At 33.9% G+C, this 27,759-nt stretch overlaps 1 protein-coding gene across 1 annotated transcript; it reads left to right on the top strand.

The window, feature by feature from the left end:
• On the top strand, positions 1-27,759 carry Vmat (Vesicular monoamine transporter). Its single transcript, XM_088256268.1, has 13 exons — positions 1-88; positions 8,930-9,037; positions 13,980-14,144; positions 14,477-14,609; positions 15,747-15,805; positions 16,703-16,824; positions 18,502-18,646; positions 19,584-19,685; positions 21,439-21,573; positions 23,454-23,545; positions 25,103-25,286; positions 25,868-26,001; positions 26,888-27,759. Exons 2-13 carry the CDS (start codon positions 8,932-8,934, stop codon positions 26,951-26,953), a joined length of 1,443 nt encoding a protein of 480 aa, XP_088112394.1. The 5' UTR covers positions 1-88; positions 8,930-8,931; the 3' UTR covers positions 26,954-27,759.

The raw sequence follows: 27,759 nt of genomic DNA, 5'->3' as shown, positions 1-27,759 counted from the left end.
AGTTCGGAAGAGCGCCTCTCCGCGCTCGCCCAGTAGCGCTTCGTCCACTTCCGGGCGCAGAATTGCCGAGAGAATCGCCACACAGAAGGTGAGTGGTGATTTATACTATTAACTGGACTCATATCTTTTGATTTCCAAAAAAAACGTTTAAAAAACACAATTTTTCGCTGTTTTATGGTTAAATTACGGTCAGGTAACGCAAATCGAGAATTCGACTCTATTTTTAAGGCAACTGTTAAGGTAACATTAGTAAAAACACTAGAAACAAACTTTGTTCTCCAAGAATTGAATACTAACTGTAATTTCCTTCGTTTCCAAAATAATTCGTTTAAAAATCATAATTTTTCGCTGTTTTATCGTTAAATTACGGTCAGGTAACGCAAATCGAGAATTTGACTCTATTTTTAAGGGAACTGTTAAGGTAACATTAGTAAAAATACGAGAAACAAACTTTATTTTCCATGAATTGTATACTTACTGTCATTTCATTCTATTTCCAAAATAATTCGTTTAAAAATCTTTTTTTTTCGCTGTTTTATCGTCAAATTACGCTCAAGTAACGCAAATCAAGAATTTGACTATATTTTTAAGGCAACTTTTAAGGTAACATCAGTAAAAATATGAGAAACAAACTTTATTTCTCCAAGAATTGCATACTAACTGTCATTTCCTGCGATTTAGTAAATAAATCGTTTAAAAATCACAATTTTTCGCTGTTGTATCGTTAAATTACGGTCAGGTAACGCAAATCGAGAATTTGACTATATTTTAAAGGCAACTCTTAAGGTAACATCAGTAAAAATACGAGAAACAAACTTTATTTCTCCAAGAATTGAATATTAACTATAATTTCCTTCGATTTCCAAAATAATTCGTTTAAAAACACAATTTTACCTAGTTGTATCGTTAAATTAGTCAGGTAACACAAATCGAGAAATTTACTCAGTCGTTAAGGTTACATCACTAAAAAACTAGAAACAAACTTTATATTTTCAATATTAAATTATGAGTATTTTTTAAGAATTTAAATATAATATTTGTTCTTCTTCTTCTTCTAATCCTTATCCGCATCTAATGGTGCATAGGGCACTGCATCGTATAGAAACAGTGCTATCTTGATCGTTAAATACACGAAGGAAAGGTGATCAGCCTTCCGCTTCAGGCACCAGTCCAGGGTCATATAAAATTAAATAAATATAAGACTGAAAAATCACCAATATTTATTATGACCCTCTTGGGAATCGAACGCGGGACCTCCAGTATGGTAGCCTAGCGCGCTTACCACTACACTGTGGAGGTGGACAATAATAATAGGTAATATTTAATTTTTAATAAATAACGCAAATCATAAATAAAGATCAAATAACGCAAATCGAGAATAAGACTCATTATTTTTGTTATCAAAAATACAAAACGCAACCTTAATTTTCGCAATGTTTAATTTTAAGTATTTTTAAGATAAGCTTAGAGCTTAAGTTTAAGCGGAGGGCTGATCACCTTTCCTTCATGTGTTTACGATCAAGATAAGACTGTGTGTATATAATGCAGTGCCCTATGCACCATCTGGGTGCGGCTAAGGGTTTGAATTGAATAATTTTTAAGAAAGTATTTTTTTATAAAGAATACTAGAAATATATGCGTTTACTGAATTAAATACCAAATTTACTTCATATTTCATTTAAAACATCATATTTTGTCTTGTATATAGAGCAATTTATATTCGTATATATCGCTCACTCCTTTCAACAACGTCATATATCAAAAATCGACAATTTTGGCGACATGTGTTGGCAAAAAGCATCATTTTAAGTCAACTATAGAAACTAGTTAAACTACTAACTTAAAACTACTGTTTTTAACTTGCGGCTTTTTGCCTTTGCACATTAGTAGTAAGGTAAGCTGGTACTACTTAGTAAGGTAAGGTAGGAACTGGTTGCGTTTTTATACGTCACGCGTGTAAGTTAGGATAGGCACTGCTTTTCTGCCTATATGGAAGCCACGCCCCTGCATACACCTAATATAAACACATAAGACATTAAAACACATTAAAATTTAAGAGTTTCTTCCATAAAATTATATATGACCGCCATATTTCGAAATAGGTAGACCATTTTTATACCTTGGCTCCATTATCTCGGAAGATTTTTATTATTATTTTTACTATCACCTCTTTATAGTATCGGTAAAATTCTCATTCCCCTTCTTCTGGTCCTCTCTCTTCCCCCAGTGATGCGCAGGGCACTGCATTTTATCTATATCAGAAATCCAAACTAATGGGTAAACTGAAATACATACGAATCGGCTTATGAATGGGTAAACTGGGTAGAAATACATACTAATCGGCTTATAAATGACTAAAATGGGTAAAGATGCATACTAATCGGCTTATAACTGGCTAAAATTGGTAAGAATGCTTACTAATTGGCGTATAACTAGCTAAAATGGGTAAAGATAGATACTAATCGGCTTATAACTGGCTAAAATTGGTAAGGATGCTTACTAATTGGCGTATAACTAGCTAAAATGGGTTAAGATAGATACTTATCGGCTTATAACTGGCTAAAATTGGTAAGGATGCTTACTAATTGGCGTATAACTAGCTAAAATTGGTAAAGATACATACTATTCAACTAATAAAACTGGCTATAATGGGTAGAGATAATTACAAAAAAGAAGAAGAAGAATACTTATGGTCATTTACAGGGATTACGACTTGTAATTGGCTGGTACTAGCTAATACGCTACGTAGTATTTATTCACCATTCTATCCGTGATTGACAGACACACTACTCGTTTATATACATATATAAAATACCCCGGACTGGTGCCTGAAGCGCAGACTGACTTGATGCAGTGCCCTGTGCACTATTCATTGTAGATAACGGGCAGAAGAAAAAGAATCATCTAAAATTGTCCAATGTTTTGTCCGCCACCGTAGTGTAATGGTCAGCACGCGTGGCTACCGTTCTGGAGGTCCTGGGTTCGATTCCCAAGGGGGGTAAAATAAATATAAGTGATTTTTTCACTGTCATATTTATTCAATATTACCCTGGACTAGTACCTGAAGCAGAGGGCTGATCACCTTTCCTTCATGTGTAAACGATCAAGATAACACTGCGTTTATATGAAGCAGTGCCCTATGCACCATTGGGGTACGGATAAGGGTTTTATTATTTATTATTATTATAATCTAAAATAAACGAATAAACGATAGATGATTCGTATAAAGAGACAATATGTAAAATTTGATCCTTTGACTCAAAGGGAAAGGATATGCTTCAAACTTTTAAGGACTAGTTCCTGTACTGTGGAGAGAATTTCTAGGGGGACGTTATATATACACAGCTACCTATTTGAACACAGATCTTACGTTTTGTAGGGTGAACTAGAGAACTGTTGGAATACCACAGTGACTGGCTGTGCCGAGATATATATATATCGTAGTCGTACAGGAGAAAGTGACCAACTGACAAATCATAAAATTTTCAGGCGGGCCATTTAAGTCACTTTTGCTTGGCAACAAAATAAACATCAATGCAGTTATTCATTTTTACCAAGTCAATATATTATACTTAACAGTTTAAAATACTTTGGGATGTTTTCAGGGCAATATTAAGCTAGTAAGATATCAAATAGTCAATGATAACGTTTTTGTAAAAAATGCACTTGGTCACTTTCTCCTGTATGAATACGATATATCACTCACTTTCAAGAACGTCATAAATCAAAAATCGTAAATTTTCAGTTGTGCATGTTTTCGGAATGCCAAGAAAATGTACTATATCCCAGCAAAAGTGGCAGATTTTTAACTTAATATTTACCCGCTACAGGGCAGAAAGTGTTGTTTTTGCATTTTTAAGAAAAGGTATTGTTTAATTATTTTTTTAAATATACTTAATATTTTTCAAATGTAGAAAAAACCTTCAGGTTTTACCTAAAAAGATCTGTTGCACAGTAAAAAGTTCAGTAAGTAGCTTGATATTTATTTTTAATACATTGTATTATATTTTTAAACTTTTAAAACGATCTCCTGAAAAATCAAGTTTTTTGATTTATGACGTTCTTGAAAGGAGTGAGCGATATGTGTGTATTTTATATATATATATATATATATATATATATATATATATATATATATATATATATATATATATATATATATAATATATATATATATAAATATATATATATATAAATATATATATATATATATATATATATATATATATATATATATATATATATATATATATATATATATATATATATATATATATATATATATATATATATATATATATATATATATATATATATATATATATATATATATATATATATATATATATATATATATATATATATATATATATATATATATATATATATATATATATATATATATATATATATATATATATATATATATATATATATATATATATATATATATATATATATATATATATATATATATATATATATATATATATATATATATATATATATATATATATATATATATATATATATGTAAAACAAGATATACACATGATTTTCTTTGTGTCGAATTTCTGTCGAAAAACCAATTATTATTTTTATGGCCTCTCAGGAAACCTTCAAAGGATCCTTCATTCACGGCTTTTATCTCGTTTCACGTCCACATATGTTGAGAATCACTCCATCTGCAACATATTAAATTGAATAATGAAAAAAATATAAAAATATATTTTCAAAATATTTCAAAAGTTTTATTTATTTTTATCTTCTTTTTTTTTATATTATTTTTGCATTTCACAATATAATATATCGCTCACTCCTTTTAACAACGTCATATGAGTATATCAAATAACTTGATTTTTCAGGAGATCGTTTTCAAAGTTTAAAAATATAATAGAATGTATTAAAAGTAAATATCAAGCCACTTATTGAACTTTTTACTGTGCAACAGATCTTTTTAGGTAAAACCTGAAGGTTTTTTTCTCCATTTGAAAAATATTTAATATATTTAAAAAAAATAATTAAGCAATACATTTTCTTCAAAATGCAAAAACAACACTTTCTGCCCTGTAGCGGGTAAATATTAAGTTAAAAATATGCCGCTTTTGCTGGGATATAGTACATTTTATTGGCATTCCGAAAACATGCACAACTGACGAATTTACGATTTTTGATATGTGACGTTGTTGAAAGGAGTGAACGATATATACGAGTATAAATTGCTCTATATACGAGATAAAATATGGTGTTTTATATTAAATATATGGTAAATTTGGTATTTAATTCAGTAAACGCATATATTTCTAGTATTGTGACGTTCTTGAAAGGAGTGAGCGATATGTTAACAAGTATTTGGACACACTCAAAATTTAAAGTCCACTCCGTAATAGGGACCTTTTACTAACGTTAATACTACAATCAGATATAGGATTTGATTCCCTCGGGAAATCGAGTCCTGAAGCAAAGCTCCTTTGATCCTGGATTAAAAAGAAATCTTTAAACGTAAGGAATTGATTATTTTATGTATTATATATAATAAATTTTCTATGGAGGTATATAGTATCTTCCTGCCTTCTTTATTCAGAGATCTCAATGGCGTTTCATTGCAGTGCCTTTTGCACCATTTAGGTGCGGACATGATACTAAAGATTTTATATATATATATATATATATATATATATATATATATATATATATATATATATATATATATATATATATATATATATATATATATATATATATATATAAATATATATATATATATATATATATATATATACAGTATCTACTCAATGAATTAGGGCCACGCAGAATTTTGCGCAATTTCTCAATTCAAACAGGAATAACTCAGAGAAAACCTTGAATAAAACAACATTGAATTTTATCTACACATGAACACTTTATTACGCTTCAATTATGCATATATTTTCATATAAATATAGTTAGTATTTAGTATTTCCACCTTTGGCAGAAATAACTGCCTCAATTCTTTTTGGCATACTTAAAATGCACTGTTTTATCATGTTTTTTATTTCTTCGTCTTCTGACCAAATTTTTTGAATATTTTTTTTAGACAGTCTACTGTCGGATTTGGAAATGAGTATACCTTATTTTTTAACATGCTCCATACGTTTTCTATAGGATTAAGGTCCGGAGAATTTCGAGGCCAGGGGAGCAAAGGCAGATTTTTGTTAGACAAAAATTTTATTATTGATTTAGCCCGGTGGCAAGGTGCCCCATCCTGCATGAAGGTGTATGGACCTTCTGTTGGGTCGAGTGTATGGTAGAAGGGCAATAAAATTCGTTCGAGGACCTGCTTATAGGAATTTTGGTTCATTGTTCCTTCCACGAAAAACAACGGCCCAGGTAAATTGTTAATAATACATGACCATATCATTGTTGCAGGGGGGTGTTTGATAACTTTTACCACACAGGCCTCATTGTAACGTTCCATTGGTGTTCTCCTGACGAATCGACGGCTCTCTGTCACGGCTTCTAACCGGCACTCATCACTAAAGATGACCTGATAAATAATGAAAATTTAAGTTTAATTCAAATATATAAGTTTATTTACTAAAATGATATGTTGAAAATTCAATTTAAATAAATACCTTTTTCCAATCATCTACCGAGTAATTTCGATGTAGCCTGGCCCATTTTAATCGATCCGCTTTCATTCGTGGTGTCAATTTTGGTACTTTTACGGGGCGCCTGCATTTCAGATTTACTTCGTAAAGACGTCGCCTCAGTGTTGATACCGATATATTTATACCCTCTTCTTCCAATTTTATTTTTAATGTTTTTGCTGATGCACTACGGTTTTCTAAGGCACTTTGAACGATTTTTCGATCAGTCCTCGGTGTTTTTTTTCTAATCCTACGACAGTTCTTTCGCCGATTGCTGGTGGCGGGTGACTGATTTTTTATTGATTTTGAAATTCTGTCCACTGTTTGACGAGAAACGTTTTCTTTTTTTGAAATTTCTCTATTAGATAGTATTCCTAATTTCAGTAGCACTATAACACTAGACTTTTTTTCCCTAGAAATGTCTTTGCTTTTTCCCATTTTGTCCTTTTCAAAAAAAACACTTGTGTTTACAAAAAAAAATTAAACTTTATGAACTAAAATTAAAAATTAAGTTTTTTTCACAAGACACGATAACTATATAATCTCTCTCAATAACCAGAACTCAAGAAACTTCACTAATAAATGAGATAGGACTATTTTTTGAACTTTCAACTATCTGTCTACCTGTGCTAATTAGGGACCTTTGTCAGAAAAAGGGTTTGAAATTTTGTAAAGGCTTAAATAATCCAGGTATATTTTACATATTATTGAAGGTAATATACATGATATTAGATGTCAATAGAAAACTTAAAGTATTTGTGTAAAATAAATATAATAATCCAAAAGATTTCAGAGTATTCAAAAAAATAATGGGTGGCCCTAATTCATTGAGTAGATACTGTATATATATATATATATATATATATATATATATATATATATAAATATATATATATATATATATATATATATATATATATATATATATATATATATATATATATATATATATATATATATATATATATATATATATATATATATATATATATATATATATATATATATATATCGCTCACTCCTTTCAAGAACGTCATAAATCAAAAAAATTGATTTTTCAGGAAAACGTTTTTAAAGTTTAAAAATATAATACAATGTATTAAAAATAAATATCAAGCCACTAATTGAACTTTTTACTGTGCAACAGATCTTTTTAGGTAAAACCTGAAGGTTATTTCTCCATTTGAAAAATATTTAGTATGTTTAAAAAAATAATTAATCAATACCTTTTCTTCAAAATGCAAAAACAACACTTTCTGCCCTGTAGCGGGTAAATATTAAGTTTAAAAAATGCCGCTTTTGCTGGGATAGAGTACATTTTCTGGGCATTCCAAAAACATGCACAATTCAAAATTGATTTTTGATATATGACGTTGTTGAAAGGAGTGAGCGATTTGTGGATTATCTTCAATTATAGGTCTTTTTTTTGACATCTCAACATAGATGAAGAAGAATATAGAAGTCTGGGCATTTACGGGGCTTACGACTTACACTTGCACTTTCTACACGTGTAACATTTACCAATTCCACCCATGATTGACAACCACACTACTCAAATTCTTGGAAGTTGTATAATATGTATGAACCAAATTTGAAACATTGTTCTTGAATCACTAGAACTTCACTAGAGACATCTATTTGTGAGATAAAAAGAAGTTTTTTTTGAGCAGAAACTCTTATATTAGTATGTGAGGTCCGAATCCTGGATTATAATCACACACATGAGAAACGCCAGAAAATACCATTTTCATTTTTATTATTTTAGCTTATAATTTGACCAGATAATTTATTTAAAACATTTTGAGTGTGTCCAAATACTTGTTCACAAATCTGGATTGTCTTCGATTAGGAGTTATTTATTAAGTATTAGAAGTCTAAAATAAATTTAAAAATAACCACTGATTGGAGATAATACAGATGTGTGAACAAGTATTTGGACACGCTCAAAATGTTGTGGGTTTTAATTCTGTTTCTACAATAGCTATAAGACGCAGATAAAATTGCCTCTAATTTATTACATAGTTCTAATATAATCTAATATATCACGAGTAACTTGCTCCGCGCGTGTTTCAGTATTGTAATGTGTTGACGGTAATGCCAACTCGCGTGTTTCAGTATTGTAATGTGTTGACGGTAATGTGTTGACGGTAATGTCAACTCGCGTGTTTCAGTATTATAATGTGTTGAAAGTAATGCCAACTCGCGTGTTTCAGTATTGTAATGTATTGACAGTAATGCCAATTCACGTGTTTCAGTATTGTAGTGTTGACGGTAATGCCAACTCGCTTGTTTCGTTCCAGGCATGGCAGTTGGAGAGCGGCTGCAGGCATGGCGAGAGAGCCGCAAGCTCGTCCTCGCTATAGTGGCCATCGCTCTTCTATTGGACAATATGCTGCTCACCACTGTCGGTAAGTGTCACTCTATCTATTGGTAATTACCGCTTTACTTTTTGTCAAAACTGTCGGTAAGTGTTTCTATCCTCTAATTCGTCGGTAATAACCGCTGTAGTGTTCGTCATAACTGTCGGAAGTGTCACTCTATCCTTCATTCATCGGTAATTACCGCTTTATTTTTGTCAAAACACTTAGTACGTGTCAATCTATCCTTCAATCGATCGGTGATCTCCGATTTAATTTTTGCCACAGCTGTTTAGTAAGTGTCACTCTCTCAATCTCTCAATCCATAGGTAATTACTGCTTTAATATTTTTGCCTCAGCTGTCGGTTAGTGTCATTCTATCCTTCTATCCATCGGTAATTACCGCTTTAATTTTTGTCTCGACTTTCGATAAGTGCACTCTGTCCTTCAATACATCTGTAATTAACGCATTAATTTTTGTCACAGCTGTCGGTAAGTGTCGCTCTATCCTTTAATTCATCGATAATTACCGCTCTAGTATTCATCACAACTGTCGGTAAGTGTTTCTCTATCCTTCAATCCATCGGTAATTACCGTTTTAAGTTTTGTCATAGCTGTCGGTGAGTGTCACTCTAACCTTCATTCCAAGGGTAATAACCGCTTTAATTTTTACTACACATTCCCTGTAACCCGTGGCTGCGGCTCAGTCTGGTTAAATGGAAAAGAAAGATAACAGAAAGCACTCATTTCAATATAAAGTGAAAATATTTAAAATCTTTTAAACAACAACGCTCCCCAAATAATTTTACTTACTAGGAGACGCCTGAAAATATCTTTTTACTTTTTATTGAACTTCTTCTTCTTCTTCTTATTCTGCTAGATGTAGGCCAAGTGGCCTGTTTTTAAGCGGAATCAGCCTTCTGCGACGTCGATCCATCTTTTTGGTGGTCTGCCCGGGAGTCGTCTACCTTGGGGTTGGCCGTACAGTCGGTGTTATTAAACTTATACGCATACATTTTTTATTTACTTCCACTTTGGAGTTATGCATTTACGATAAATCAATATGTTTTATTGACATCTCAACATAGATGAAGAAGACTATAGTCTGGGTTACAAATTGCTGTTCAAAACATAATTTGGATAATAATTCACTAGAGCAGGTAGTATCTTCGTTGTAAAGTACCAACTTCTAATTGATCGCGGTCTAAGAGGTTTCGCTTCAATAAATTGTGATCAAAATTAATTTATATTACATTGCGAATTTCGTATCTCAGCTAATATGAACTAAACGCGGTTCCCCTTAGGCTTTGCATTTAATTTCTAATTAAAATTCATCATTTATGTTAACAGTATTTAAAAAGTGCCCAAATTTATGTTCAGTATTTTAAGGGTGCCCAAATTTTTGTTCTTAATATTTTAAGTGTGCCCAAAATTTTCAGTAAAATATTTTAATATTCCCAAATTTACATTCTTAATATTTTGAATGTGACCAATTTTTCACTAAATATTTTAATTTGCTCAAATTTATGCTGCTTAAAATATTTTTGTATGACCAAATTTTTTCTCTCAGTATTTTAAGTGTGCCCAAAATTTTCATTCAAATTTTTTAATTTGCCCAAATTCGCATTCCCAATAAGTGTGTCCAAAACTTACTTTAAAATATTTAAATATGCCCAAATTTATACCTCTAATATTTTAACTATTCTAAAATTTTTCTTTGAAGTATTTTTTTAAGTGTCATTTTTTCCTCACAAAATTCTGAGTGTATCCAAAATTATGTTCAGTATTTTAAGTGTGCCCAAATTTATGTTAAGTATTTTAAGTGTGCCCAAATACATGTTCAGTATTTTGTGTGTGCCCAAACTTATGTTCAAAATAATATGAGTGTCCCCAAATTTATGTATTATGTAATTTTTTTAGTTGTGATAGTTTGCGAATGTGGAGTGAATGAGTGAAGAAGGAACGGTAAAACAAATTTACGAGGTGAATGTGGTTGGTAAAAGAAGCAGAAGAAGACCGAGGAAAATTTGGCACGTTCAAGTATTTCATAACACTTAGGCGTGGTAAGGTCAGAAGTCGGAATAATCAGCGGGTATGTATGAAAGGCCTCCGCCTCCGTAGTGTAAAGGTCAGCATGCTCGGCTACCATTCTGGAGGTCCCGGGTTCGATTCCCAGGGGGGTTTAATAAATATAAGTGATTTTTTCACTCTAATAATTATTCAATATTACACTGGACTGGTACCTGAAGTGGAGGGCTGATCACCTTTCCTTCATGTGTAAACGATCGAGATAACACTGCGTTTATATGAAGCAGTGCCCTATGCACCATTGGGGTGCGGTAAGGGTTTTATTATTATTATTATGTATGAAAGGATGCATGGAATGCAAAAGAGGCGAAATATGTTTGCAAAGTCAGATTGGTGTGGCGTTCTATTCTCTGTATCTACTCCTTCGGAGAAGCAGCGTGATGGATAATTAGTTAGTTGGTTTCTGTAAAATATATTATTATAAAACACCCTGTAGATGGAGCGTCGCTAGGTGAGAAGCCTCCGTTAATTTCCAACAGATGGCGCCGGTGTCGCAGGCATATATAATTGAATACTCGCCCTTAATGGCTTTTTGATAGGACTCCAAGTGACGAAGTTATCAAGGCCTTTAAATTGATGGGAAAATTAAACCCTATAACGCTTTACACACTAAAGGTGTGGACTAACGTGTAATTGGTAGTTTTTCGATAACCTGGTAGGGATAATATTCGATATTCGTCTAATAATAGGCTAAAATTGGTAGATACACATAATAACCACTTGATTTTTGGCTAAAATGGGTAGATATAAATACTAATCGGTTGATTACTGGCTAAAATGGGTAAAGATACATACTTATCCGTTGATTACTGGCTAAAATGGGTATATACACATATTAATCGGTTAATAACTGGCGGAAATGGGTAGATACACATACTAATTGGCTAATAACTGGTTTAAATGGGTAGATACACATACTAATCGTTGATTACTGGCTAAAATGGGTAGATACACATACTAATCGGCCAATAACTGGTTAAAATGGGTAGAAACACATACTAATCGGTTGATTACTGGCTAAAATGGGTAGAAACACATACTAATCGGTTGATTACTGGCTAAAATGGGTAGAAACACATACTAATCGGTTGATTACTGGCTAAAATGGGTAGAAACACATATTAATCGGTTGATTACTGGCTAAAATGGGTAGAAACACATACTAATCGGTTGATTACTGGCTAAAATGGGTAGATACACATACTCATCGGTTAATAACTGACGAAAATAAGTAGATACATATATAATTCGGCTAATAACTGGTTAAAATGAGTAGAGATACATACTAATCGGTTAATAACAGGTTAAAATGGGTAGAAGTACACATTTATCGTATAATAACAATAAAAAGGTATAAATACATACAGTCTGTTCACAGTTATTTTACCTATAGTTTTTATTGTATTTATTTTTTAAAATTATTTATACTGCTAAATATTTTTTTAAATGTTCACAGTTAATTTACCTCTAGTTTTTTTTTATTATTATTTATACTGCCAAATAAATAAATATAAATAAAAAGATAAAAAAAAAAACTAGAAGTAAAATAACTGTGAACAGACTGTACCCATGGGTTAGTAACAGGCTAAAAAAAGCGATACTTACTACTCATCTAATATGTATATATATATATATATATATATATATATATATATATATATATATATATATATATATATATATATATATGTATACCGTATAATTGATACGGTTTTCTAATTGATATACCATGTCGGGGTGACCAGCCTAGCAGCGAGCAGATAAGGGTCGACGCGCGGGTTGTGCGGCTGACAGCCCCTTCCGCTTCCCTCATCCCTCCACGTGACGTCACGGGCGGGCATTGTTCCTGTCCGCCGAGGCGGGAATATCGCGAGAGAGATCGCATAACCCTCCAGGCACTTATATACCAGGGCCATAGAAAAAAATGATAGGCCAAAAAAAAACTATGGTGACCCGTTACTAAGTCATAGCATATTTATATATTATATATATTTATATATATATATATATATATATATATATATATATATATATATATATATATATATATATATATATATATATATATATATATATATATATATATATATATATATATATATATATATATATATATATATATATATATATATATATATATATATATATATATATATATATATATATATATATATATATATATATATATATATATATATATATATATATATATATATATATATATATATATATATATATATATACTCTACTCTCATCCTTCCAAAACCATCCCAAGCCGCCTTCCTTAGTTTGCTGGATAGTGCTCATCTCAGCCTTGCACCCTTTCCTTATATCACCATTGGTACATCTGCCATACATGGTCTTGCCGCACTGAGAGATGGCATCCCGACTGCATCCAGTCTACTCTCATCCTTCCCAAACCATCCCGAGCCGCCTTCCTTAGTTTGCTGGATAGTGCTCATCTCAGCCTTGCACCATTTCCTTATATCACCATTGGTACATCTGCCATACATGGTCTTGCCGCACTGAGAGATGGCATCCCGACTGCATCCAGTCTACTCTCATCCTTCCCAAACCATCCCGAGCCGCCTTCCTTAGTTTGCTGGCTAGTGCTCATCTCAGCCTTGCACCCTTTCCTTATATCACCATTGGTACATCTACCATACATGGTCTTGCCGCACTAAGAGATGGCATCCCGACTGCATCCAGTCTACTCTCATCCTTCCCAAACCATCCCGAGCCGCCTTCCTTAGTTTGCTGGATAGTGCTCATCTCAGCCTTGCACCCTTTCCTTATATCACCATTGGAACATCTACCATACATGGTCTTGCCGCAATGAGAGATGACATCCCAACTGCATCCCCATGAGAACCATTTAATGAGCTTTTTTTTCTTCTTCTTCTAGTGCCAATCATCCCCGAGTTCCTGTACGACATCCGGCACCCGGACGCGCCCCTGTCCGGGCCCGCGTCGCCCGCGCGGCGCCCGGAGCCCACTCCGTGCCCGTGCGCGCCCCCCGGCTACAACGCCTCCGCGGGGGCCCTCGGGCCCCCGAGCAACGAGACCGCAGGTATTGTTTACCACTTCACTACCATTTGTGTTATACAAATACGAAGGTGGACCATAAACATCAACAAATAGAGTCGCCAATAATTTAGCAATGTTACCAATATTAAAATAATTCATCGTTTCTGTGACGTCATTCATTACCAACTTACGAAAACAGCGTATTTACGAAGGCGAATTTTCCGAAAGAAAATGATGAATGAAAATATTGATTATATCGGGTGTTATAAACACTTCACGAGTCTAATACAATCCTTTATAGGTTGAGTATGTTAAATTAGATATTCCTCCCGTCTGACAATGGTCCACTGTCTGAAATGCTGTATTTTTTTTCAGTGAACGCGACAGCGCTGGAAGAGACCCGTCACAAAGAGCTCGTCGGGGAGACTGTGGAGGTTGGAGTGATGTTCGCCTCTAAGGCATTCGTGCAGCTCCTAGCCAATCCGATCGTAGGACCGCTGACCCACAAGTAAAGTGTACCAATTCCATTTTTTTGGCGTGTCCAAATCCCTTACAAATGTGGCTATCACCACTTGAGAGCTGTTTGTATAGAAAACTTAACATAGATGATATCAAAGACATACAGGAGAAAGTGACCAAGTGCATTTCTTACAAAAACGTGATCATTGACTATTTGATATCTTACTAGCTTAATATTGCCCTGAAAAACATCCCAAAGGATTTTAAACTTGGAAGTATAATATATTGACTTGGTAAAAATGACTAACTGCATTGGTGTTATGTTGCCAAGCAAAAGTGACTTAAATGGCCCTCCTGAACATTTTACACTTTGTTAGTTAGTCATTTTCTCTTGTACGACTACGATATATAACTAAACTAACTTACTAACCATCACACCGCTTCCCGCAGGGGTAGGCAGAGAGAATAGAACGCCACGCCACTCTGTCTTTGCAAACATTCTTCGCCTCTTCTGTGCGGTTGTCAATCATGGGTAGAATTGGTGAATGTTACACGTGTGTAAAGTGATCACTTTGACCAGCCTATGACGGTTGTATTACGGATATCAGAATTTCTGCTCAGTAAAAAGCTTCTTTTCGTCTCACCAATAGATGTCTCTAGTGAAGTTCTAGTGATTCAAGAACAAGGTTTCTTATTTGGTTCATATACATAGAACTTCCAAGAATTTGAGTAGTGTGGTTGTCAATAATGGGTAGAATTGGTGAATGTTACACGCGTGTAAAGTGATCACTTTAACCAGCCTATGACGGTTGTAAGCCCCGTAAATGCCCAGACTTCCATATTCTTCTTCATCTCTGTTGAGATTGTAAAAAAATATATGTGTTTATATCATCTAAAAGATGGCACGATCGGGTAAGCCAAATACTTGGATGTGGTCAGGTTAGGAGTCCGTATAATTGTCGGGTATGTATGAGGAGATAGATGCATGAACGTGGAAGAGGCGAAGACTGTTTGCAAAACAGATTGATGCGGCTTTCTATCTTCTCTGCCTATCCCTGCGGGTAACGGCGTGATGGTTAGTTACCCTTGATTCTGCAGTCAACTATTGTCTCCTGTCTCTAAGCTAAAATTATCTGAAAAATGCTGTTTTTTTATTTTTTTATTTTTTATTTTTTTTATTTTTCAGAATCGGTTACAGCATCCCTATGTTTACCGGCTTCATCATCATGTTCCTCTCGACTTTGAGTAAGTTTATAAATACGTATATTCAAGTTTTGTGCGGGAAGGGTATTTCTACCCCCACACCCGACTGGCGCCATCTGCGGGACGGGTAGAGCTACCTTTTACGCCGACTGCACTTTGACCCTTCCCTTACGGTGCTGAAAACTTCCGCGTGAACCGGTGATATGTATTTTATACACCATATGAAAATGTGGTTTAAAAACGGGAAAAATGTGAATATTCCTAAATGTCGCTTTTATTGACCGTAGTTGAAGTCAAAATGTAAAAATTTTATAATGTTAGCTCTGGTAAGTATCTGAAAACGAGAAAAAAAATACATCGCAAGTAGCCGCAATAATTAACGTAGCGACACGACCGCCGCGTACGACAGCGACGACCGAGACAAACATATATACATATATTAAGTAATGATGCTATATAACTATTATTGTTAGTATAAAACCATAGAGAAATATATATATATATATATATATATATATATATATATATATATATATATATATATATATATATATATATATATATATCCGTTTTTGTTTTGTTCGCCTCCGTAGTGTAATGGTCAGCACGCTCGGCTACCGTTCTGGAGGTCCCGGGTTCGATTCCCAAGGGGGGTAAAATAAATATAAGTGATTTTTTCACTGTCATATTTATTCAATATAACCCTGGACTGGTACCTGAAGCGGAGGGCTGATCACCTTTCCTCCATGTGTAAACGATCAAGATAACACTGCGTTTAAATGACGCAGTGCCCTATGCACCATTGGGGTGCGGATAAGGGTTTAATAATAAATAATAATAATATGTTTGGAAATAAAAAAAATACATGGATGATACAGAAAGATAACATGATTCGAATGATCCAGGTGACGTGTATTAATTTTTTCTTTTCTTTTACAGTTTTCGCCTTCGGACGATCCTACAGCGTTCTCTTTATAGCTAGAGCCCTCCAAGGCATCGGCTCCTCATGTTCCTCGGTGTCTGGAATGGGCATGCTGGCCGAACGCTATCCTGACGACAAGGTAGGACTTGACTGGTCACCAATCAGGAAGCAGGCTGGTGACCAATCAAGACCAATCATTTATTTTTATTTTTTTATTTATACGGTACTATTTTACCATTTACATCATGGGTGGCCAACATTTTCACTAGCCGGGCCAGATTTTAGAAATGAGATTTCTTATCGGGCCGCAAGACAAAATTTATTTTATTACTCAAAGCAAACAATATATATATTTAAATATATATACTTAAATATATATATATATATATATATATATATATATATATATATATATATATATATATATATATATATATATATATATATATATATATATATATATATATATATATATATAAAACGTGGTAATATTTTTCTTTGTAAATTGGGTGTAAATAATATGTAAAGTGGGTGTATAATAATAAAATAAACAATGTGTTGCTTTGTAATTAAAGTTTATATTCAAAGTTTATTCTTAATTTATCATTATAATATTTTTCTATCTATCTATCTGATTCTGACAGTTCAGAATATTATATATTTTCTATCGGAAGTCCTTTGTTTTATTCAGTGCGACGCATGCGACATCTGGTGGTAGAACTGTTTTATGTAGGTAATATATGTAAGTACTTAATAAAATGTATAGGTAGGTACCTAGGTATATATATATATATATATATATATATATATATATATATATATATATATATATATATATATATATATATATATATAAAAAAAATATATATATATATATATATATATATATATATATATATATATATATATATATATATATATATATATATATATATATATATATGTATATATATATTTTTTTTGACATCTCATCAAAGATGAAGGAGAATATGGAAGTCTGGGTATTTACGGGGCTGACGACCGTCATAGGCTGGTTTAAGTGATCACTTTACACACGTGTAACATTCACCAATTCTACTTTGTGAACAAGTATTTGGACACACTCAAAATGTTGTTAATAAATTGTCTGGTCAAATTATAAGCTTAAATAATAAAAATGAAAATGGTATTTTCTGGCGTTTCTCATGTGTGTGATTATAATCCAGGATTCGGACCTCACATACTAATATAAGAGTTTCTGCTTAGTAAAAAGCTTCTTTACATCTCACCAATAGATGTCTCTAGTGAAGTTCTAGCGATTCAAGAACAAGGTTTCTAAATTGGTTCATATATATAGAGCTTCCAAGAATTTGAATAGTGTGGTTATCAATTATGGGTAGAATTGGTGAATGTTACACGTGTGTAAAGTGATAACATAAACCAGCCTATGACGGTTGTCAGCCCCGTAAATGCCCAGACTTCCATATTCTTCTTCATCTTTGATGAGATGTCAAAAAATGACGATTAGTTGGTTGGTTATAAGAAGAAGATAGCATGATGATAGTAGGTTGTATGTATACCTGAAAAGATAGTGTGTACGTCATCATGGTTGGTCCCAGGGTTTTTTTCAGTGAGATTCTTGAAGTCCATCTCACATAACGTATGTATGTCTGAAGTGATCCACGATTGATCTCCTGACCTGAGTGATTCTGACCTTCTGTTGTGTGTTGGCAGGAACGCGGTAACGCCATGGGCCTGGCTCTGGGGGGGCTCGCTCTGGGGGTGCTGATCGGACCTCTGACCTGAGTGATTCTGACCTTCTGTTGTGTGTTGTCAGGAACGCGGTAACGCCATGGGCCTGGCTCTGGGGGGGCTCGCTCTGGGGGTGCTGATCGGACCCCCGTTCGGAGGGGTCATGTATGAGTTCGTCGGGAAATCCGCCCCCTTCCTGATCCTCTCCGCGCTCGCTTTGGGGGATGGCCGTAAGTACAATGCTATAATTACAAATATGAAAAAGATAAATATTTAAAACATGCTGAAATGATCTAATACCTTCTTCTTTTTCCTTCTTATATAGATCCTCAGATCAAAAGGCTAGCCTTTGCTTTTGTATATTTATGATCGAGATAACGCTACGAGTATGTCTATGAACTTACACTATTTCTATGAAACTATGAATTTTTTATTAATTTCATGTATTTGTTTGATTTCAAAATTTTGTTCTAGTATTTTGACTTCATGATTAGTTCTAGTTTCTTTATTGACTTCAAGTTTTGATTCCAGTTGTTTGTTGATTTTAGATTTTTGTTTCACTTTTTTGGTTGATTTCATTTTTTCTTGCAGTTTTTGGTTGACTTCATCTCTTTCTTCCAGTTTTTGGTTGATTTTATATTTTTCTTCCAGTTTTTGGTTGACTTCATCTCTGTCTTCCAATTTTTGGTTGACTTCATATTTTTCTTGCAGTTTTTGGTTGACATCATATTATTCTTGCAGTTTTTGGTAGACATCATATTATTCTTGCAGTTTTTGGTTGACTTCATATTTTTCATCCAGTTTTTGGTTGATTTCATGTTTTAGTTCAAGTTTTTTGATTGACTTGATGTTTTTGTTACAAAAAATTATTGATTTCATGTTTTGTTCGAATTTTTTGATGGACTACATGTTTTTGTTCCAGTTTGGTTGATTTCATTTGCTTGTTCCAGTTTTTCGGTTGACTTAATCTTTTTGTTCAATTTTTTTTATTGTATCATGTTTTGTTTCAATTTATGTTTGACTACATGTTTTTGTTCCATGTTTTGTTACATGTTTGACTCCATGTTTTTGCTCCAATTTATGTTGGACTTCATTTTTTTGTTCCAATTTATGTTTGACTTCATGTTTTTGTTCCAATTTATGTTTGACTTGATGTTTTTGTTCCAGTTCTTCAACTTCTGATGCTGCAGCCGGCTGTGGTCCGCCAGGAGTCGGATCCTCCGTCCCTCAAGGCACTGATCATGGACCCTTACATCATCATAGCCGCCGGTAAGCCCATTATTTTCCTCCAGTTCCAACATCGTCACGGTTTTGCAGAAATTCAATTATTTGTATGTTTTAACGTACAAATAAAATCTTTCACTTTTTAAAGTGAAAGAGTATTTGCTAAATAAAAAAGCTTCTTTTCATCTCACCGATAGATGTCTCTAGTGAAATTTTAGTGATTCAAACACTGTGCTTCGTATTTGACATTATATATCTAGAACTTCAAAAAAAATAAGTACTGTGGTTCAATCATCAATATTAAATTATAAGCTAAAATAATAAAAATAAAAGGATATTTTCCTGCGTTTCTCATGTATGTGATTAAAATCCAGGATTCGGACCTCACATACATACAAATGTATGAGTTTCTGCTCAATATAAAAGCTTCTTCGTCTCACCAATAGATGTCACTAATGAAAATTCTAGTGATTCTTGTACAATGTTTCAAAATTGGATCATACATATAGAGCTTCCATGAATTTGCGTGGTATGGTTATCAATCATGGGTAGAACTGGTGAATATTAAACGTGTGTAAAGTGATCATTTAAACCAGCCTATGACGGTCGTAAGCCCCGTAAATGCCCAGACTTCCATATTCATGTTGAGATGTCAAAAAATAATATCACTTATCATCATACATCATTCATCACGGGTAGAATGGACCCAAAGAGCGCTTGTGCACTATACGGAATTTTACCGTCCGGCAGTCCGGTTTTGTAAAACAAAAGCGACTACGACAGTTTAGCGTGATGGGATTTACGCGCAACGTGTTCACGCACCGATCAAGAGCACCGAGCCGAAGAAAGACGGCCAAAAGCACAAGCCAATCCAAGTCAATCATCCGTTTTATCATGCTAACCGGACTGCCGGAAGGTAAAATTCCATGTAGTGCATGGGTGGCCAACATTTTTTGTAGAAGGGCTAGATTTTTGAAATGAGATATCCTACCGGGCTGTAAAATACAAAAAAACATTATGTTATTCAAAGCAAACAAGATATATATAATGATTAAAGAAAACACTTCGTTTTTTACCACTTGAGTTAAAAAACTTTAGTTTAAACTCAAGTGGTAAAAAAACGAAGTGTTTTCTTTAATCATTGTAACATGTCTTACCACAAAGTTCATGCCGAAACAATAAATAAATATATATATATATATATATATATATATATATATATATATATATATATATATATATATATATATATATATATATATATATATATATATATATATATATATATATATATATATATATATATATATATATATATATATATATATATATATATATATATATATATATATATATATATATATATATATATTTTTTAATATCATATAAACATATCTATTAGGTACTTACCAAACTTATTTGCATGTTTAGCCTCGTAATGCCAATTAATGTTTTACTTTTTGAAGATCGAAACAGAATCTAAACATGACATCTAAACAGATCGAAACAAAATCAGAAACATGTTGGCTTTGTTTTAAATTCCACGAAAAAATAGTTTACTGTCCATCTGTCTTAAAACCTTGTCAGGTTAGTGAAATACTCTCTTATATATGGGATATGATACGAACTACGCACGACGGAAATATTCTTTTGTTGGTTTTGTGTACATTAAAGGAAAAAATGTGTGATTTGCTCCGCGGGCCGCAAGTAGACACGCTGGTTGGCCACCCTTGGTGTAGTGCACAAGCGCTGAAACTGAGCACTGTAGTCTCATTGTTCCTGTAACTCATTCTTCTAGGGGCCATCACGTTCGCCAACATGGGAATAGCCATGCTGGAGCCCTCTCTACCCATCTGGATGATGGACACCATGGGTGCTGGTCGCTGGAAGCAAGGAGTCACCTTCCTACCCGCCAGCATCAGCTATCTGATAGGTAACGACCTTTTTGCACTGGAATACTATAAGATTTCAGGCCACGTGTTGCCGTGGCACAGTCTGGCCAAGAGGAAAAGGTTGTGGGTTCATGTAGTTCTTTAAATTTTATTTATTTATTATTAGTAATACGAGCTCTAAGTGAGGAGATTCCGATATGTCTAAAAAAAAATGTGTACGAATCCTGCATACTGCCAGTCCTTTCAACAACGTCATATATCAAAAAACTTAATTTTTCAGAAGATCGTTTTTAAAGTTTAAAAATATAATAAAATGTATTAAAAATAAATATCAAGCAACTTATTGAACTTTTTACTGTGCAACAGATCTTTTCAGGTAAAACCTGAATGTTTTTTTCTCCATTTGAAAAATATTTAGTATGTTTAAAAAAATAATTAAACAAAATCTCTTCTCTTCTCTTCCGAGGGAATCAAATCCTATATCATATTTTACTGTAGTATTAACGTTAGTAAAAGGTCCCTATTGTAGAGTGGACTTTAAATTTTGAGTGTGTCCAAATACTTATCAACATATCGCTCACTCCTTTCAACAAAGTCATACATCGAAAAACTGTATTTTTCAGGATATCGTTTTTAAAGATTAAAAATATAATAAAATGTATTAAAAATAAATATCAAGCAACTTATTGAACTTTTTACTGTGCAACAGATCTTTTTAGATAAGGCATTTTCTCCATTGGAAAAATATTTAGTATATTTGAAAAAATAATTAAACAACACCTTTTCTTCAAAATGCAAAAACAACACTTTCTGCCCTGTAGCGGGTAAATATTAAGTTAAAAATGTGACGCTTTTGCTGGGATATAGTACATTTTCTGGGCATTCCTAAAACATGCATAAGTGAAAATTGACGTTTTTTTATAAATGACGTTGTTAAAAGGAGTCAGCGATATGCACTGGAGACTATGGCTCAGACAAAGAGAAATGCAGAGAAGCTCAAGCGATCCATAGAAAGATCCATGCTTGGTTTTAGCCTGAGGGATAAAATAAAAAATGATGAAAAAGATACCAGGAAAAAAACCAAAGTAAAGGATATCATTTAGCAAAACACAAATGGCAAATGGCAGGACATGTTACAAGACAGGACCCGACATGATGGACCCCAAGAATTGTACGATGGAGACCTTGGGAGAACAAAATAGGTGTCGGAAGACCCCAAAAGAGATGGTCGGAAGACAAAGCCGCTGTGGAGGGTAGAAACTAGCTGCATTTATAAAAAAAATAGTTTTTTTAAAATATTTTATTTATTTATTTTTGTACATCAATTCTTTTTTTAGTTTGTTCAAAATAATACATATTTTTTAAATAAAAATAATAATAAAAATATAATAAATAAAACCCTTATCCGCACGCCAATGGTGCATAGGGCACTGCGTCATATAAACGCAGTGTTATCTTGATCGCTTACACATGAAGGAAAGGTGATCAGCCCTCCGCTTCAGGCACCAGTCCATGGTAATATTGAATAAGTATTACAGTGAAAAAATCACTTATATTTATTTTACCCCCCTTGGGAATCGAACCCGGGACCTCCAGAACGGTAGCCGAGCGTGCTGACCATTACACTACGGAGGCGGACCTTGTTTTTTTTGTTAATCAATATCAATTTTCATATACTTTTTTTTCACATGAAAAATAGTATTTTTCTGTATTTTTTAATGTTATAAAAAAATCTTCTTCTTCTTCTTCTTCTTCTTCTTTAGCTGGAACCGTGTCCTGTTATTCTCATGCCCGCTTCTGGGAAGTGGATGAACGGCTGTCTTTCCATCGTTTTCATCAATTTTTGTATTTTTAAATCCATTTCTTGACCCGGAGCGTCCATAAGTCAAGGTTCCAATACACAAATATTATTTGTTGACAGGGACAAACCTGTTCGGGCCACTGGGCCACAAGATGGGTCGTTGGCTGGCGGCCTGTCTGGGGCTGGTCATCATAGGAGTCTGTCTCATCATGGTACGTAACATTGGATCTTTGTCAGACGGGAGGAATATCTAATTTAACATACTCTACCTATAAATAATAATAAAATAATAAAACCCTTATCCGCACCCCAATGGTGCATAGGGCACTGCGTCATATAAACGCAGTGTTATCTTGATCGTTTACACATGAAGGAAAGGTGATTAGCCCTCCGCTTCAGGTACCAGCCCATGGTGATATTGAATAAATATTACAGTGAAAAAATCACTCGTATTCATTTTACTCCCCCTGGGAATCGAACCCGGATCCTCCAGAACGGTAGCCGAGCGTGCTGACCATTACACTACGGAGGCGGACAGAAAAACTCTACCTATAAAGGATTAATATCTAATTTAACATACTCAACCTATAGAGGATTGTATTAGACTCGTGAAGTGTTTATAACAGACGATATAATCAATATTTTCTTTTGCAAAATACGCCTTCAAAAAAAAACTTATTTTCGTAAGTTGGCATTGAATGACGTCACAAAAACGATAGTTATTTTAATATTGGTAACATTGCTAAATTATTGGCGGCTTAATTTGTTGATGTCTATGGTCCCCCCTCCCCTCATATAAGTATAACACAAATGGTAGTGTAGTGGTAAACAAACAATCCATACTACTTCTATTACAGCTCTATAAACCACAGACAATAAAACATATGACGTCATAAAAAGTTCGATGACGGAAATTTGATGACGTATGCGAACGCACGTTTTTCGTTTTATTAAAATATGTAAAGTTTAAACCTTCATATCTCCCTTAGTTCCCTACAGATGTCAATAAGAATGCTACCGATAGTCTTGTGATTTTTCATTTTAATTTATTTGCATGACAAAAGCCTATTCAATCATGTTTTTAATTGATAAAGAAAATATGTACCCACTCTAATGCCCTTGTTCTATGTATGTTCTATAGAATGCTTTGTGTAAGCTTAGGTTAGGGTGTGTCGAGAAAAATTAGCTCAGGATTCCGTGATGCATTGTGGGTGAAAAAATGGTTGAGAAACTTTTGTATAAAATGTCCAAAATTATTTTTAAAGCTGCCGATTTGATTTGTTAGTGTCCAATTTGATTTTTTAGTGTCCAATTTGTTTTTTAGGTCTAATTTTAGATGTTAGTGTCCTATTTGATTTGTTAGTGTCCAATTTAATTTCTGAAGTGTCCAATTTTTATGTGTTAATGTCCAAATTGATTTGTTTGTGTCCAATTTGATTTTTTAATGTCCAATTTGATTTATCATTGCCCAATTTGATTTATCTATGTCCAATTTGTTTTGAAAATGTCCAATCGGATTTGAAAGTGTCCAATTTGATCTTCCTGTGTCCAATTTGTTTTTATTTTTATTTTTTTTTAATTTTAATTTGATTTGTAGGGCGTCCAATTTGGTTGTAAAACGTCCAATTTGAATCGAAAAACCTGTAATATTAATTTTTAAAAAAAATCAGATTCAACAATTTTTATTTACTTATTTCAAACCATATCACATACATAAGTCATATAAATAAAACATTCGCGATGAGTAATTTTCATTTTTCATGTCGCAGATACCCATGGCTACTTCCATAAACCACCTGATCGTCCCGAACGCCGGGCTGGGATTCGCAATCGGGATGGTCGACTCGTCTATGATGCCGGAACTGGGATACCTAGTCGACATACGTCACAGCGCTGTCTATGGGTCCGTGTATGCCATAGGTGACATCGCCTTCTGCCTCGGATTTGCTGTTGGTAAGCCAAATGTCTTCATTAATCATCCGAAAATTCCACGGGGTCCCAAAATACCCCATATTTGTGTGGAAATCGTAGTACGCAGCTCGTAATTTGCAGCCAGGTGAGTCACAGATTCGGCGTCCTTTCCAGCGCGCCGCCGAGCGCCGACTGACGGCAGGCATCCGATAAGCGAGAGGTGATCAAACGAAAGACGACTAGTCTAGTTGTCTCGTTCTCTCTTATTGTGGTAATACCAAATATAGAGGAATATCTAATTTAACATACTCTACCTGTAAATAATAATAAAATAATAAAACCCTTATCCACACCCCAATGGTGCATAGGGTACTGCATTATACAAACACAGTATTATCTTGATCGTTAACACACAAAGGAAAGGTGATCAGCCCTCCACTTCAGGTACCAGTCCAGGGTAATATTGAATAAATATTACAGTGAAAAAACCACTTATTTGACCCCCCTGGGAATCGAACCCGGGACCTCCAGAACGGTAGCCGAGCGCGCTGACCATTACACTACGGAGGCGGACAGTCGTGAGTTGGTTAGTCATATTAAATGTGTGTTTTTATATCTACTAGGTCCTGCGATGTCCGGCACCCTTGTCAACACGATCGGCTTCGAGTGGATGCTGTTTGGGATAGCGATTCTCAACTTTTTGTACGCCCCTCTGCTGTTCCTTCTGAGGGCCCCTCCCACGAAGGAGGAAAAAAAGGTAAGATGCCCGCAAGCATTTTTTCTACTTCATAGAAAAGTTTCCCAAATTTGATTGCCAGTCACATTAGAATGGTCCATTCTACCCATAGATTCATGACCTACTGGTGAACATTCGCCATTCTACCCATAGATTCATGATCTACTGGTCAACATTCGCCATTCTACCCATAGATTCATGATCTACTGGTCAACATTCGCCATTCTACTCATAGATCTCATGACCTACTGGTCAACATTCGCCATTCTTCCCATAGATTTCATGACCTACTGGTCAACATTCACCATCTTATCCATAGATTAAATGACCTACTGGTAAACATTCGCCATTCTACCCATAGATCTCATGACCTACTGGGCAACATTCACCATTCTACCCATAGATCTCAAGACCTACTGGTCAACATTCGCCATCCTATCCATAGATTAAATGAGCTACTGGCCAACATTTGCCATTCTACCCATAGATTTCATAACCCACTGGGCAACATTCACCATTCTACCCATAGATCTCAAGACCTACTGGTCAACATTCGCCATTCTACCCATAGATCTCATGACCTACTGATCAACGTTCGCCATTCTACCCATAGATTTCATAACTTACTGGTCAACATTTGCCATTTTACCCATGACTGTCGTTCAAATTTGGGATCCTTTCATTCATCTTACAATATTAGCATCTTATATGGGGCATAAGCTGTAGCTAGTTTTTAGTCACTTTAGTAGAAGGTTAGGTAATTCAAAAATATTGCAAAAAGTAAATGTGTGTATTTACTAATAATGTTTTTAAAAATTTTGCACCCTTAAAAATAGGGGGTGCCAATAGTTTTCTCTCATCATAAATAATTAATTTTTAATAAATTTTTTCAATGTTTTTCTTGCAGTCGCTCATCATTGGTGACAAGTCATCCGTCCGTTATGTGAGCTACCAGAACGACGAAGAAGAATAGCCTAAACCACCTGCCATATTGATCTACTAAACGCGTCAACGTAACCACCAGTGTGTCAACTATCAGGGCTCGAACCGGTGCGGATCAAACCGGTGCGAACCGGATCGAACAGGTTCGAACCGGATCGAACCGGTGCGAACCTGAGCGAACCGGAACGATATTTTAAACAGCTCCGGTTCGTTGATTTTCCGCTTCGAGCCCTGACTACAACGGAACAAAAACCAACTTTTTAATTTACAATTTGAAATAATATTATTTGAAGCTCTTGAAGGTAGACTTGATGTGGGCTATGAATTTTACGTGTGATTTTCGTTTGAAACTGTTAGTACCGAACACATCACTCAATAAGTCGGTAGGATGACTTGCTCATTTCGCTCACTCCTTTCAACAACGTCATATATCAAAAATCGTACATTTTTCAGTTGTGCATGTTTTCAGAATGCCCAGAAAATGCACTATATCCCAGCAAAAGCGGCATATTTTTAACTTAACATTTACCCGCTACAGGGCAGAAAGTGGTGTTTTTGCATTTTGAAGAAAAGGTATATTTGAATTATTTTTTTAAACATACTTTATATTTTTCAAATGGAGAAAAAACATTCAGCTTTTACCTAAAAAGACTTGTTGCACAGTAAAAAGTTCAATAAGTGGCTTGATATTTATTTTTAATACATTTTATTATATTTTTAAACTTTAAAAACGATCTCTGAAAAATCAAGTTTTTAGATATATGACGTTGTTGAAAGGAGTGAGCGACATATTTATTCCATATTTACCAAATCGATTTCCAATATTACCAAAAAAAA

Source organism: Brachycentrus maculatus, unplaced genomic scaffold (assembly GCF_059751285.1).
Source record: "Brachycentrus maculatus isolate JH-2025_06_01 unplaced genomic scaffold, ASM5975128v1 h1tg000059l, whole genome shotgun sequence".
Taxonomy (NCBI): Eukaryota; Metazoa; Arthropoda; class Insecta; order Trichoptera; family Brachycentridae; genus Brachycentrus; species Brachycentrus maculatus.
This window is presented reverse-complemented; position numbering and strand designations above follow the sequence as displayed.